The sequence below is a fragment of the Salmo trutta genome, chromosome 16 (assembly GCF_901001165.1).
Source record: "Salmo trutta chromosome 16, fSalTru1.1, whole genome shotgun sequence".
NCBI lineage: Eukaryota > Metazoa > Chordata > Actinopteri > Salmoniformes > Salmonidae > Salmo > Salmo trutta.
In genome coordinates, this window is record NC_042972.1 from 16,549,454 (window position 1) to 16,565,871 (window position 16,418).

Here is a 16,418-nt window from a genome sequence, read left to right on the forward strand (position 1 = left end):
TATTATATTGGTCCTGGATGGCAGGAAGCTTTGCCCCAGTGATGTACTGGGCCGTATGCACTACCCTCTGTAGTGCCTTACCGACAGATGCCGAGCAGTTACCATACTAGGCGGTGATGCAACCTGTCAGGATGCTCTCGATGGTGCAGCTGTAGAACTTTTTTAGGATCTGGGGACGCATGCCAAATCTTTTCAGGGGGAAAAGGTGTTGGTGTGCCCTCTTCACGACTGTCTTGGTGTGTTTGGACCATGATAGTTTGTTGGTGATGTGGACACCAAGAAACTTGAAGCTCTTGACACACTCCACTACTGCCATGTCAATGTTAATGGGGGCCTATTTGGCCCGCCTTTTCCTGTAGTCCACGACCAGCTCCTTTGTCTTGCTCACATTGAGGGAGTGGTTGTTGTCCTGGCACCACTCTGCCAGATCTCTGACCTCCTCCCTATAGACTGTCTCATCGTTGTCGGTGATCAGGCCTACCACTGTTGTCATCAGCAAACTTAATGATGGTGTTGGAGTCGTGTTTGGCCACACAGTCGTGGGTGAACAGGGAGTTCAGGAGGAGACTAAGTACACACCCCTGAGGGGCCCCAGTGTTAAGGATCAGAGTGGCGGACGTGTAGTTGCCTACTCTTACCACCTGGGGGCGGCCCGTCAGGAAGTCCAGGATCTAGTTGCAGAGGGAGGTGTTTAGTCCCATTGTCCTTATCAAAGTGATGAGCTTTGTGGGCTCTACGGTGTTGAATACTGAGCTGTAGTCAATAAACAACATTCTCACATAGGTGTTCCTTTTGTCCAGGTGGGAAAGGGCAGTGTGGAGTGCGATTGAGATTGCATCATCTGTGGATCTGTTGGGGAGGTATGCGAATTGGATTGGGTCTAGAGTATCCGGGAGGATGCTGTTGATGTGAGCCATGACCAGCTCGCGTCACTGGCAGCTCGCGTCTGGGTTTCCCTTTTTGTTCCGTAATAGTTTTCAAGCCCTGCCACATCCGACGAGCGTCAAAGCTGGTGTAGTAGGATTCAATCTTAATCCTGTATTGACGCTTTGCTTGTTTTGATGGTTCGTCTGAGCGCATAGCGGGATTTCTTATCAGCATCCAGATTAGTGTCCCACTCCTTGAAAGCGGCAGCTCTTGCCTTTAGCTCGATGCGGATGTTGCCTGTTATCCATGGCTTCTGGTTGGGATATCTATGTACGGTCACCGGGGGGATGACGTCCTCGATGCATTTATTGATGAAGCCGAGGACTGAGGTGGTATACTCCTCAATGCCATTGGATGAATCCTGGAACATATTCCAGTCTGTACTATCAAAACAGTCCTGTAGCGTAGCGTCCGTGTCATCTGACCACTTCCTTATTGAGTGAATCACTGGTACTTCCTGCTTTAGTTTTAGCTTGTTAACAGGAATCAGGAGGATAGAATTATGGTCATTTTTGCCAAATGAACGGCGGGGTAGAGCTTTGTATGCATCTCTGTGTGTGGAGTAAAGGTGGTCTAAAGTTTTTTTTTCCCCCTCTGTTTGCATGTGACATGCTGGTAGTAATGAGGTAAAACTTTTATGTTTGCCTGCATTAAAATCCCAGGCTTACTAGGAGCGCCGCTTCTGGATGAGCATTTTCCTGTTTGCTTATGGCCTTATAGAGTTGGTTGAGTGTGGTCTTAGTGCCAGCATTGGTTTGTGGTGGTAAATAGACTGCTATGAATAATATAAATGAGAACTCTCTTGGTAGATAGTGTGGTCTACAGCTTATCATAAGGTACTCTACCTCAGGCGAGCAATACCTTGAGACTTCTTTAATATTAGACATTGCTTACCAGCTATTATTGACAAACAGACACATCCCTACCCCTCATCTTACCAGACGTAGCTTCTCTGTTCTGCCGGTGCATGGAAAATCCCGCCAGCTCTATATTATCCGTGTCATTGTTCAGCCACGACTCGGTGAAACATAAGATATTACATTTTTTAATGTCCCGTTGGTAGGATAATCTTGATCTTAGGTCATCAATTTTATTTTCCAATGATTGCACGTTGGCCAATAGAACGGATGGCAGTGGGAGTTTACTCGCTTGCCTACGAATTCTCAGACGGCAGACGGCACCTCCGCCCCCTTTTTCTCCGTCTTTTCTTCATGCAAATGACGGGGTTTTGGGCCTGTACCCGGGAAGCAGTATATCCTTCGCATCGGACTCATTAAGGAAAAAGCTTCTCCCAGTTTGAGGTGAGTAATCGCTGTTCTGATGTCCAGAAGTTATTTTTGGTCATAATAGACAGTAGCAGTAACATTATGTACAAAATAAGTTACAAACAACACAAAAAAACTAACAAAATAGCACAGTTGGTTAGGAGCACGTAAAACGTCAGCCATCCTCTCTGGCGCCATTTTCCTCCATCATATATAGCTACTCTGGGTACATGCTGTACTGTCATTCATATACAGCTACTCTGGGTGTACTGCGTCCTGATAGTCTAACAGAGCCCCTGTCTCCTTTATTTTATCTGCTTTGATGTGAATTGGATAAAGTGTAAAACACATCTTTAGGTAGGTCTCCATTTACTTTAACCTGTCACGCTCTCACAGATGAGAGGTTGAGGAAAGGAGGCTACTGGTAAGAATTTGGACTGTGAAGCTGTCCTCTGAAATGAAAGCCTTAGCTATTTGCCATCACATGAAAATCAATGTTGATACTGCCTTGTATCTTTTAGAAGATCTTAAGATTCATGAATAAACCTACTAGTAGCAGATGGCAGTGCAGAGCATGCCAGGTGTCCTTGTTGACACCCCACATATGTAGGAGTGTTATTTTTCCTCTCAGTGTGTTGCGCTACACCAGAGAGTGTGTTAGCTTGCTAGTCAGTGTGTTAGGCGCTGTACAGTAGGCATCGTCAATGTGTGACTCACCAGACGTGTGTGTGTGCGCACAGTGTGACTTCTCACCAGACAAGATGCTATATAAGATACACTTGGTGACAGTGTGTTTCTCTCTCCTGCTGGCTAACATGACTCGAGGGTGTGTGTGTATGGGGCAGTGAGACAGGGTGTGTATGGGGAGGTGAGAGGGTGTGTGTGCATGGGGAGGTGAGAGGGTGTGTGTGCATGGGTAGTGAGAGGGTGTGTGTGTGGGGAGGTGAGAGGGGGTGTGTGCATGGGGAGGTGAGAGGGTGTGTGTGCATGGGGAGGTGAGAGGGTGTGTGCATGGGGAGGTGAGAGGGGGTGTGCGTGGGAAGGTGAGAGGGGGTGTGCGTGGGAAGGTGATAGGGGGTGTGCGTGGGGAGGTGAGAGGGGGAGTGTGTGTGGGGAGGTGAGAGGGGGGAGGTGAGAGGGGGAGTGTGCGTGGGGAGGTGAGAGGGGGAGTGTGCGTGGGGAGGTGAGAGGGGGTGTGTGCATGGGGAGGTGAGAGGGGGAAGGTGAGAGGGGGTGTGTGTGAGAGGGGTTGTGTGTGGGGAGGTGAGAGGGGGTGTGTGTGTGGGGAGGTGAGAGAGGGTGTGTGTGTGGGGAGTTGAGAGGGGGTGTGTGTGTGGGGAGGTGAGAGGGGAGGTGTGTGTGGGGAGGTGAGAGGGGGTGTGTGTGTGGGGAGTTGAGAGGGTGTGTGTGTGTGGGGAGTTGAGAGGGTGTGTGTGTGTGTGGGGAGGTGAGAGGGGGGGTGTGTGTGGGGAGGTGAGAGGGGGGGGTGTGTGTGGGGAGGTGAGAGGGGGTGTGTGTGTGTGGGGAGGTGAGAGGGTCTGTGTATCTCCAGCGTTGGCAAAAAGCCAGTTCTCGCTGTTCTCTCTGTTAATTAAAACTTCCACCTGTGCAACATGCCACTTCATCTGACCGGCAGGTGTGTGTGTGTGTGTGTGTGTGTGTGTGTGTGTGTGTGTGTGTGTGTGTGTGTGTGTGTGTGTGTGTGTGTGTGTTTTCACGTGCACGTGTATGTGTGTTTGCATTAGGGGGGGATTTTAATTGAGGACGAGGCAGGCAAGGCGACGGAAACGCAATCAAGATAGACTCGAGATGTTAATGACCTCCAGTCACAGAGCTTTTGACCTTCCTCCTCACCAAAACGGAGTGCTAAGTTTATTCTGCTCATTTCCCGTTGGATAGCGTCCCTCAATCTATTTTTACCCCCCCACCACTCAGAATGACAGGTATTTAAGACGTTTTCGCCCTGTGGTATTTTGTTCTGCAGTAGCTAATTAGAGTCATATTTGTCTCGTTCGTCAGCCGTGTAGTAGGAGAGCAATCCAAGAAAAGCTAGAGTGATATTAACTGATACACACACACACACACACACACACACACACACACGCTCATAATATGCACAATGCTGCATGCAATCTGTTCAACTCTCCCCATCAAGACGGGGTCAGGGAGAAGGCCTGTTCAACTCTCCAGGTTTCTCTCTTTAGGGAGTAATGCAGTCCACAAGCAATATCACCATGACTTCTCTCTTTGTGTGTGTGTGTGCATACATGTGTGTGTGAGAGGTTGAGAGACAGTATTCTGCTGAGTAGGAAGGTTGGTATACCAAGGCTAAGATAAGGCACTTTGCATTTTCCTCTCCTTTTATTGTGCAACGCTGAGGCACACAGTGTCAGTTCAGAGACTTTGTTTTGTTATGAGGAGGTGGTATGATAGCTGGTAGTGCAAATTGGAACATTGGTGTGCTTTTTTTCTGGTTGTGCAGATGGCTGATCATATGGAGGATGTTTCTGACCTTATTCAGAAATGTTTGTGTGCCTGTGTGTTTTTTCGGCTTATGGTATATCATTTTCACATTTACATTTGAGTAATTTCGCAGACACTCGTATTCAGAGCGACTTACAGGAGCAATGCGGGTTAAGTCCCTTGCTCAAGGGCACGTCAACATATTTTTCACCTAGTTGGTTCGGGTTTTCGAACCAGCAACCTTTCGGTTACTGGCCCAACACTCTTAACCACTAGGTTACCTTAACCGCTAGGCTACCTTAACCGCTAGGCTACCTTAACCGCTAGGCTACCTTAACCGCTAGGCTACCTTAACCGCTTGGCTACCTTAACCGCTTGGCTACCTTAACCGCTTGGCTACCTTAACCCGCTAGGCTACCTTAACCCGCTAGGCTACCTTAACCCGCTAGGCTACCTTAACCACTAGGTTACCTTAACCCGCTAGGCTACCTTAACCCGCTAGGCTACCTTAACCGCTAGGTTACCTTAACCACTAGGCTACCTGCTGATCATTGTTATCACTATGTTCATGCACCAAATACATTTGGAGGGGGTGTATGTATGTATGTATGTATGTATGTATGTATGTATGTATGTATGTATGTATGTATGTATGTATGTATGTATGTATGTATGTATGTATGTGTGTGTATATATGCGTGTGTGTGTTATTTCTGACCTTCTCTTCTCTAGGTGTTCCCGTAAAGACAGATGTGAGAGAGCAGATGAACCCCAGCGGTTTGCCTCAGACCGGCGTCAGTGTGTGGAGCTCAGTGTTCACCCCAAGAACATCTCTGTCACCATGTCCCAAGTCCAGGTGTGTGTGAAAGAGAGTCTGACTCTGTATGTGTGTACTGATACAGTACCTGTATATAAATGTGTTTATGTAAATACTCACCAGTAACTGTGTGACATGCCAATAAGTAGCTAACTCCATGCTTGTGTCATTAAAGACATTAACATGCTCTTCACACTAACCTTGCCACAAAGTCCCCGGTCCTCACATTAGCAGTAAATGTATTCCAGGACTACGTTCCGAATATCCACACTAGCCTGTCACTTGTATTTTCAAGTATGGTGACGGCAGCATCATATAGATATACTTGTCACCGGCATGGATTGTGGAGTTTGTTAGGATCAAAATAAATATGAAAGGAGCAAAGCCACTTCAGTTTTCTGAAAACTCCAATCCTGCGACAACAGGACATCTACACAGATTTTACTCCCAAAGAAAGACCAGAATGGTTTTCCAAGAGGTGTTGAGTGTTCCTGAGTGGTCCAGTCTTTGTCCTGACTCAGAGACAAGGTTGGAATACTGCTGTCCAACAATGATTCCCAACCAAATTTACTGATCTTAAGAAATTTTGACAAATATTTGAAAATAGCCCATTTAGGTCAGCAGGTCTTAACATTAATCCTCTGTGTTATATGATTTACACTACATGACCAAAAGTATGTGAACACCGATCTTGACAAACCATTTCTGTATGGACATCGTTTTGTTCACTGGGGCATTGTCATGCTGAAAAAGGAAAGGGCCTTCCCCAAACTGTTGCCACAAAGTTGGAAGCACAAAATTGTCTAAATGTCATTGTATGATGTAACTTAAGGGAACTAAGGGGCCTAGCCCGAACCATGAAAAACATCCCCAGATCATTAATCCTCCTCCACCAAACTTTACAGTGGGCACGATGCATTCAGGCAGGTAGCATTCTCCTGGCATCCGTCAAACCAAGATTTTAGTCATTTTAGCAGACACTCTTATCCAGAGTGACTTACAGTAGTGAATGCATACATTTCATTTCATGCTGTATTTAAAAAATATATATATATATATAATATATATTTTTTTGTATTGGCCCCCCGTGGGAATCGAACCCACAACCCTGGTGTTGCACACACCATGCTGGCGTTGCAAACACCATGCACACACCATGCTGGCGTTGCAAACACCATGCTCTACCAACTGAGCCACAGGGAAGACCCGTTATGGTGCCACGTTGAAAGTCACTGAGTTCTTCAGTAAGGCCATTCTACTGCCAATGTTTGTTTATGGAGATTGCATGGATGTGTGCTCGATTTTATACACCTGTCAGTAACGGGTGTGGCTGAAATAGCCGAATCCACTAGGCTTGTCCACATACTTTTGTATATATAGTGTTTATTACATGTCCTTCCATTAAACCCTTGACATTATGACATGTATTTCATGTCTCCACATTATCTGTCTTAATAATATATTCCCTATATTCCATTGGTTTGTCCTCAGCTTGTGCTGGAGGCACGTAACGTCCCTGACCTCTCTGCGGGGGTCAACTGCTCCTTCGAGGGTTACGTGGAGACGGATGGGCACATCCAGGGGAGCCGCATCTACTGCCTGTCCCCCTCGGCCCACAACGTCATCCCCATTACCCGAAACAAAGGTGAGAACGCCGCCCGGACCCCGCCGCCTCTGGTGCACACTGGTAGTGTCATGATATCCCCTCCGCCATGAAAATAGAAAAAGGCTGTTATGCCAATGATGACATCATACGCCTGTGGGCTCATCTCAGTCAGTGGAGGCTGTTTAATGGAGTAGTGTCTGGAATGAAATAAACAGAACAGTGTTAATGTGTTTGATACCATTCCAATCATTCGTCTCCCTCCTCATCTTCGCAATCGCTTTGCCTTGACCAGAATTGCACATTTCATGGCTTTTTTTACAACTCAATAATACTTTGAGTTTCTCTGTCACTACCAATGTTATTCCCCCTAATTGCTCCCCAAGCATCAAGATTCTACATGTATCCTCTCCAATGTGATATGTTTAAGAGAGTTCAGAAGCAGGTCCATTACCATGTGTTAAGCATCTTTATCAGTTCTAAAGCAGTCACGCCACAATGACACCACTGTTGCCTGTGATGTCTCTTCAAAGATTGGAGATGAGGGAGCTGTATATATATTTAGATTCCCAGAAGTGACATGTTTAAACTTGAGAATTCCTAAAGCAGATTTTCTATCCACCGTTATGGATTGTTATCAGCTCTAATGTGATTTAATGTTCCCTGTGACTCTAGGAGATATTTCTACCTGACTTATTCTCTCCATAGTCTCCAATGCATGACATAAGTTGCTAAGCGATGCGTGTGTCTCCGTAGGAGACAAGCGCATGGTGAAGCTCTACCTCAAGTCCAAGGAGACGGGCAAGACGTTCGCCGGTGTGGACTTTGTATTCTACAACTGCAGCGTGCACTCGTCGTAAGTTTTCTATGTGGTTTTGTTTTTCTATAACTTTTATTTTATTTTTTTATTTTAGGTTTCCTCTGCTTTTTTTCCTTCTTCTCTTCCTTCAGTTCTGTTTTCCCCTCAGTCCCCTTGTCACACTGCCCTTGAGAGGGTGCAGTAAGCCTGTGAGCCTGTACACACATCCCCACCCCCCGTAACCTCTGTGCACGTAGGTGGCTCATGTTACCACCACTGAGTAAAAATTGAATCCGCCATATATGACGAGATATCGAGATCCAAGATGGTAATTTTAGCCTTGTGATCATAACCTAGCCTACTGTAGCTGATAATAATATCATTATAATGAATTAATCCCAATTGACGGTCTCTGGTATTGGTGCCCAAACGTACTCCTAAAAAGTCTTCATTACCTGGGTTATACATATCAAAATCTGCCCAACATAAGCTTTGTGTCGTTGTTAGTGTTTGTAACCTCTTTCCCAGGCTCCATTGCTACTGCATATGGGGGCTCGTCCAGGATTTGTTTCCTATGAGTATGGTAGTTGCTCTAGTCACATCTCTGCTGTGCACAGATATTTGGGTGTTCAAAATACACTTTTGAGGTAGAGTTTCTGTCACTGACATCCACCCTGAGGGGTTATAAGATTGGTTGTCAATTTGAAAGTTGCATAAACACACAGGCTAATAAAAAAAAGCCATGGCAAATCTGCTCATCGTTGCAAAGCATTATGATATCACAGTTGCACATGCTGATTCGAAGGTTTTGGTGGATGATGAAAAGGGTCCTACGGGTGGTAGAGTACACCCCGTAGACGTGCAACTGAGAGAGGTAGAACTAAAGGGAAAATGGGATCAACAGAAATTGGAGCTCGAGCACAGGGAAAGGTAAAGCAAACGTGTAGCCAGACTAGAACAAGAAGAATGTGCGCATGCCATTCCATTGAAAGAGATGGTGCTGGAAGCGTGACAAAGTGAGATAGATCTGGACTCCGAATCAAATCAGACCATGCTGCACCCTCAACGGCATTTGATCTTGGTGGGAACAGCCGGCTTGTACCACCTTTCAACGAAAGGCGGATTGACACATCCCTAAAATGGCCGCGGGACATTTGGTCACTGCTCCTCCAAAGTGTTCTTGAGTGACTGGTCTGTCCGAACAACGCATGAACAAGGGAATCTATATTCGGAGAGCCTGTTTCTGTCCTGCCCTTGACTTTGGTGCAGGGTATGTGATGTCCATAGCCTCTTCGTCGCAAAACTCCCTGATCTTCTCAAAAACATATGTTTGTCTAGCTGTGTCCAGTCCAGATGGTGCTTGTACAGGTAGACCATCTATGGGAGGAAGGATGTCAGCTGCACCATGATGTGGACACCAAGGAACTTGAAACGCTCGACCTGCTCCACTGCAGCCCCGTCAATGTTAATGGTGGCCTGTACAGCTCACCTTTTCCTGTAGTCCACGATCAGCTCCTTTGTCTTGCTCACATTGAGGGATTGGTTGTTGTCCTGGCACCACACTGCCAGTTCTCTGACCTCCTCCCTGTAGGTTGTCTCATCGTTGTCGGTGATCAGGCCTAACACTGTTGTGTCGTCAGCAAACTTAATGATGGTGTTGGAGTCGTGTTCGGCCACGCAGTCGTGGGTGAACAGGGAGTACAGGAGGAGACTAAGTACACACACCTGAGGGGCCCCAGTGTTAAGGATCCAGAGCGTTGGTGACTGTAACACTTTTTTTCCCATTGCTTACTGACAAGGCTATATTCAACCAGTGTTGAGCGTTCGGAATTTCATCAGTTATTCTGCACTCTAACTCTGGGTCTTCCTTTCCTGTGGCGATCCTCATGAGAGCCAGTTTCATCATAGCACTTGATGGTTTTTGTGACTGCACTTGAAGAAACTTTCAAAGTTCTTCAAATTTTCCGTATTGACTGACCATGTCTTGAAGAAATGATTGACTGTCATTTCCCTTTGCTCATTTGCAGTGGTGGAAAGAGTACCCAATGTTTAAGTAAAGATACCTTTAAAAGAAAATGACTCAAGTTAAAGTTATCACCCGGTAAAATACTACTTGAGTAAAGTCTTAGTGTTTGGTTTGTACTTAGGTATCAAAAGTAAAAGTATAAATCATTAAACATTTCTTATATTAAGCAAACAAGATGACAAATGTATTTATTATTATTCTTTTTTTTTTTTTTACATTTGCAGATAGCCAGGGGCACAGTTCAACACTCAGACATAATTTACAAATGAAGCATTTGTGTTTAGTGAGTCTGCCAGATCAGAGGCACTAGGGATGACCAGGGACGTTCTGTTGATAAGTGTGTGAATTAGACAATTTTCCTGTCCTGCTAAGCATTCAAAAAATGTTATACACCCAAAACAAACACGGATACAAAACACTGGGAAGTACCCAAACAAAAGAGTAAGGGTAAACCTCGTAGAACGACACGGGACGAGACCCGGAATACACAATGCGCAAAACACGCAGCACAGGGTGAGACAACTCATAGGTACTCACACGACCAACGGACATGGGAACAATAATCGGCAGACCAATGGGAAACATAGGGCACATTTATACAAACACAATCAGTGAGAAATTGGAACCAGGTGTGCGTAATGACACAGTTCAGTGCAGCCTACAAGGCCGGTGATGTCGACCTCCGGAACTGGTCAACAGAATGAGCAGCAGTACCGGGGGAGATCAGTGACAATCTTCTGTACAGTATACCACCCCTACCTTGGCACAGCACAACGGATTGGCTCAAATGCTTTAAAAAGGAAAGAAATTACACAAATTAACTTAACAAGGCACACCTGTTAATTGAAATGCATTCCAGGTGACTACCTCATGAAGCTGGTTGAGAAAATGAGAAAGGGTGGTTACTTTGAAGAATCTCAAATATAAAATATTTAAAAAAAAATAAAAAAAACAACATTTTGTTCCTACATGATTCTATATGTGTTATTTCATAGTGTTGATGTCTTCAATATTATTCTACAATGTAGAAAATAGTAAAAAATAAAGAAAAATCCTTGAATGAGTATGTGTCCAAACTTTTGACTCATGCTATATATTTTGAGGTTGGACGTTATCAGTTAGCACTTGGGGCACACCGATTCGTGTCACCTCATTAGTCAGTATGTGTTACACCTGTGATGGTTTGTGATCTCATTAGTGTGAAGGTGTTTCACCTGCTACTATTGTCTTAGATTTTTTTTTTTTATCGGCAATCAAAATAAGTGTTCTATCACATTGACCATATTATTTTTGGGAAGCCTAATTTATTCTGAATTGTGGCATACAAAATGTGTACTTTCAGATTTTCCAAACTCACTTCCTTGTTTAAATTACTTGTGCTGCTCGCACCCTGAAACCCACAATGTATGGGGGAGGTTGTAAGGGTTATGCTAGATGTTGATGGTGTGACAGATCAGCCAGTTAAAAACAAGCGGTTGTTTGGTCCGGTCCTGCCATAGGCTTTCATTCAAGTTCCATTCTGAGGCACTGTGAAACCAGACGTTTCGACAGAGAGAGACACTTTAGTTCAAACACAACCTTTGTTTATACAACCCAGTCTTTAGCTATGACTCTGGAGGGACCAGCTTAGTAAAGATCTAAACCACAACCAGCCATTCAGGACCTCTGGGGTTGGCTCTCCCCAGGCTAGATGCACTTGTCCTGTGGTGTTAGGGCAGACTAGACCCCCTCCCCCCTGGATGAACCAGAGTGGAGATGGGTTGTGTCTGCTGTGGTATTAGCCGCAGGGCAGCAGATGGCTAGTGGGCCCCATAGGTCCCTCAAAGCCCAAAGTCGAGTGTCTCCCGTGTCAGTCAGACGAGCCCCCTTGGAGAATGGGCCCCATCACAGTACCCCCCTAACACATACACACATACCCCACTGATTTGGCCAGTTGGGTGTGGTGGTAACAATTTAAAGCTTATGGGTTGGACCCCTGCTAAGGCCTCTTATGACACCTCTTCAATTGTTAATGCTACTGCAATACTGGGGTTCATAGTCGTAATATTACCCACAATAAACCCACAAATATGATAAAGGGTTTGTGTAATGGAGTAGACATCATAATGTCTACAATATAGAGGTGACACGCATCTATGGAGATGACGGTGATCGATGCAGATGGCAGAGTAAATCCCATTGGTTGGTAAATCTAATTCAGGGATCTGGGTTTTTGAGTTGACATTTTTTTTGTAATGACACGAGTCTACGGAGTTGCCGAGGAAAGATGCTGAGCAAATCCTGTTTGGCTGAGCCACTCTGGTGATGATGAGGTCAGACTGGTAATGTCATTTCCGTAATGACACGGCACAACTCAGAGATGCTCTTACTATTTCAAGACTGCCTGATCGTGGTTTACATGAGTTATACTGTCATGAGGAGAGACACAAAGTGGTTTATATATTTATATGCAAGTATAAACATAATTCATGCCCGGAACACACACTCGTATACACACAAACTCTGTCCAAAAAGAGCTTCAAAAGCAGTCATCATATTTTAACCCTTGTATCCTTTCTCTCTCTTCTTCTATAGATGTTGTGTACATGCGTACTGGAATTCCAATCACTCTCGCCAATGGATATGCTCGCCCAATGTTGAAAGACATGGACACATATTGATACATTATCCCAAATGGATACAATATCTACCCCCACACCTACCCACCATACACACACCACACCCCATCCACCCACCCCCCATACACACATCATCAAGCCATCCCCATACACACCCTAACCACCAACCCCCACATACCGACACCATCCATACATCACCCATACACATACTACCCCCCATACACACACCATCCACAATTCCCCATACACACCAAAAACACACACCCTCCCTCCTTATTTATTCTACTGATTATGTCTTGGGCCTGCGATTTAAAAAGATAAAATCCATACATTTGCATATCAATATTATTCTAATTAGAAATCCCACTGTTTCAGTTAAGGTTGGAGAGATTGAAATAGAAAATCACCCGCGGCCATGATTACTTCTTAATTAAATGTTTCCATAAAAAAAAAGAAGAAGCCCTTTCCCATTTGCGATTTATTAGGACTAGGGTGGATAGTCTGGAAATGAAGTAGGGTTGATGTCTCTATAGGAGATCTCTAAGCACCTTTTTCCTGTGGTTAATTTTGTTCAGATGCTGACTGGGTCATCTATTGTGTGATTGAGGGTCCTTACAGTCTAATTCATTATAAAGACGCCGCAGGAAACTGTGTCATACTCTCTCCTCCAGATATACATGGAAAAGGTGTGGTTTGGAGATGGAGGTACACAGACACAAAAAGAGGTAGAGACTTTGACTGTGTGACATTATGAACGAGACTGTTCCATTTGTCTCTGTGACTATCGTCTCTCCTCACATTTCCTACAAGATCCTAAATACTTCCCACCTGATCTTAACATTGGGGCATATGCATGCCTCCACAATAAGCACTTGCACTTACATCTCCTGATAAACATTTTGGGCCAAAGCAGGCATTTAATCATTGAAGAGAGCAGTGAAGAGCATCCACATTGAAGGTATTTATATCCCTGCTATTTACACCTTTAAAAAGCACTATTCATTTGAAATAAAATGCACCTTCAGAATAAGTAATTTTATCAAGTCTATAATGTTAAATACAGTACACCTCAAAGCGATCGAGGTTTGAAGTGTGGCTACACGGGGAGCATGGCTTCTCCATTGATGGTTGGATGGTCACAAGGGGGTCCAGGGATCGAGGCCCACCTCCAGACAGAAGATTGGGGGTGGGAGGGTATCCTCAAATGGCCTTGGGTGGGTATCCCCGAAGTTCAAAGACTTAGGATGGACACCAGCAGGGGGAAGCAACTAGTGAGTTACTGGGGGGCTCTATGGATAAGCCTTCGTCCAGACCAAAGGAGTAGTGGTTGGGGGGTCCCCAAATGGGGCCTCTGAATGGAATTGAATGGACAGAAACATACCAGGTACCCCCCCTCCTTCCCCATTAAGCTATGGAACTGTTATTGAGCTATTGAACTTGTGCTTCCTGAGGGAGGTAAAGAATGGGTAGATGGTAGGGGGTCCTGGCATGCTTTCCTGCTCATTATACCAAAGACGTAAGACACAAACGGAACACAAATTGTCTTTAATGAATAAAAGAAAGGACGAAATAAAAGGATCTTTGTCTGGTAGATGTATAGCCTACATTTAACCAGTTTGGGGATTTGACCTAGAGCCTGTACTTTGTGGGGAACTTGCATCCGTCCCGGCGTAATGGCAAATCCCGCTGTGCTAAAATGGTGTCCTCCTTTTGTCGTTATTAGCATGCTCATGTAATACAAAGAGTGGCCATTGTCTAAGCTACATAAACTAGCCCCTTCTTAGGGATCTCTTTTTTTCATTTTTCACAAAAAATGACATACCCAAATCTAACTGCCTGTAGCGATATGCATATTCTTGGTACCATTTGAAGGGAAACACTTTGAATGTAGGATAATTTAACGCAATAGATCTGGTAGAAGAAAATACAAAGAAAAAAACTACTTTTTTTTTCTACCAACAGAAAGGTCCCAAATCTAGCCATCACTGTGGTTGTAATTCCGATGGTATCCACAAGAGGGCATCAGTGTATGTGCAAAGTTTCAGACTGATAACTTGAAGTATGAGCAAGCTACGTGACATTTAATGTGAAGTCACCCAGGTACATTTGGGCAAATTGTGAAGGAGATATTTACATTACATTTTTTCTGCAAGAATATCGTCAAAACTGTATACTTGGACTTTGATTTAGCTTTTCCATATTGTAAGTTCAACATTTGCAAAACACCCAGTTCTCATGACATTTTGAACATAACTCTCCATATTCTTGTAATTTTTGTCAAAAAGGAAATGGCTTGCTGTCGCACAAGGTTAGCAGCTACATTTTTGTTTAACCCCGATTGGTGCTTATTTGACAAAGTTACAGTCAATCAAGTGAAGACCGCCCGCGTCATCGGTGGGCCATGAAGGCATCACTCTCTGACCAAATTTGGTGTCTTATAGGATCCTAATGATATCGTGAAGTCTGGTTACATTCTAGGAACTCTGAGGAATAAATACAAACATAATTTGACTGGTTGAAACAAGGTTTAGGGTTAGATTTTCACAGATTCCTTTCTTTGCAAATTGAACGAGTGGAAATACAAAATTGATTGTGCATGCTATATGGACCTTTTTAGGACATGAAAAAGGAAGTTATCTAACAAAATGAAACTAAATGTTATCTCTGGGACCCTTTGTATGATAAATCAGAGCAAGATTTCAGAATGTAGGTACACGTTTTACCTTCAGAGGTGAATTTATCAAACCTATCGCAGTGAAAAAAGTGTTTTGTTGTTTGGAGCTGTCTTCAAACAATAGCATGGCATTTTTTTGCAGTAATAGCTACTGTAAATTGGACAGTGCAGTTATATTAACAGGAATTTAAGTTTTCAGCCGATATAAGACACTTATATGTACCGACATTTGTTGTTTCTCTAAAATCTGCGACCTTGACACACGGCGCTGCATGATTTACAACTGTCCCGTAGACGGGAAGCCTATTCCTAACAAGTTTTAACCTCTACAGGATCGGTGGGTCCCCCGCAGGACGTTTGAGCTAACATAGGCTAATGGGATTAGCATGAGGTTTTAAATAACAAGAACATTTCCCAGGACATAGACATATCTGATATTGGCAGAAAGCTTAGATTAACAATAATTTAACTGTACAGTCCAATTCACAGTAGCTATTACAGTGAAATAATACCATTCTATTGTTTGAGGAGAGTGCACAGTTATGAACTTGAAAATGTATTAATAAACCAATTAGGCACATTTGGGCAGTCTTGATACAACATTTTGAACAGAAATGCAATGGTTAGTTGGATTAGTCTAAAACTTTGCACAAACACTGCTGCCATCTGGTGGCCAAAATCTAAATTGCGCCTGGGCTGGAATAATACATTATGGCCTTTCTCTTGCATGGTACAAAAAAAATACATGTTTTTTTTTCTATGTATTATCTTTTACCAGATCTAATGTGTTATATTCTCCTACATTAATTTAACATTTCCACAAACTTCAAAGTGTTTCCTTCAAATGATATAAAGAATATGCATATCCTTGCTTCAGGTCCTAAGCTACAGGTAGTTAGATTTGGGTATGTCATTTTAGGCGAAAATTGAAAAAAAAGGGCAGATCCTGAAGAGGTTTTAAAACTTAAGCTTATATTTCAGCCTGGTGGCTAGCCTAGACTAATAGTATTTTTTTATTTTTATTGAACCTTTATTTAACTAGACAAGTCAGTTAAGAACAAGTTCTTATTTACAATGACAGCCTACCCCGGCCAAACCCGACCCTAACCCGGACGATGCTGGGCCAATTGTGTGCCGCCCTATGGGACTCGACCGGTTGTGATACAGCTCGGGATCAAACCAGGGAATGAAGTGATGCAGTGCCTTAGATCGCTCTCCCAAGATGG

At 44.1% G+C, this 16,418-nt stretch overlaps 1 protein-coding gene across 5 annotated transcripts in view; it reads left to right on the forward strand.

Annotated features, from left to right (window-relative positions):
* LOC115150182 (plexin-A1) overlaps positions 1-16,418 on the forward strand; it is a 364,140-nt gene that overhangs the window by 175,605 nt on the left and 172,117 nt on the right. For 4 of the 5 annotated variants that reach the window (XM_029693188.1, XM_029693186.1, XM_029693187.1 and 1 more), the window contains exons 6-8: positions 5,388-5,511; positions 6,964-7,117; positions 7,832-7,931. In XM_029693188.1, the coding sequence (XP_029549048.1) occupies positions 5,388-5,511; positions 6,964-7,117; positions 7,832-7,931 (378 nt within the window). Of the gene's footprint in view, positions 1-3,937; positions 4,241-5,387; positions 5,512-6,963; positions 7,118-7,831; positions 7,932-16,418 lie in introns of those variants that run through there. The other variant, XM_029693190.1, reaches the window with a different exon arrangement.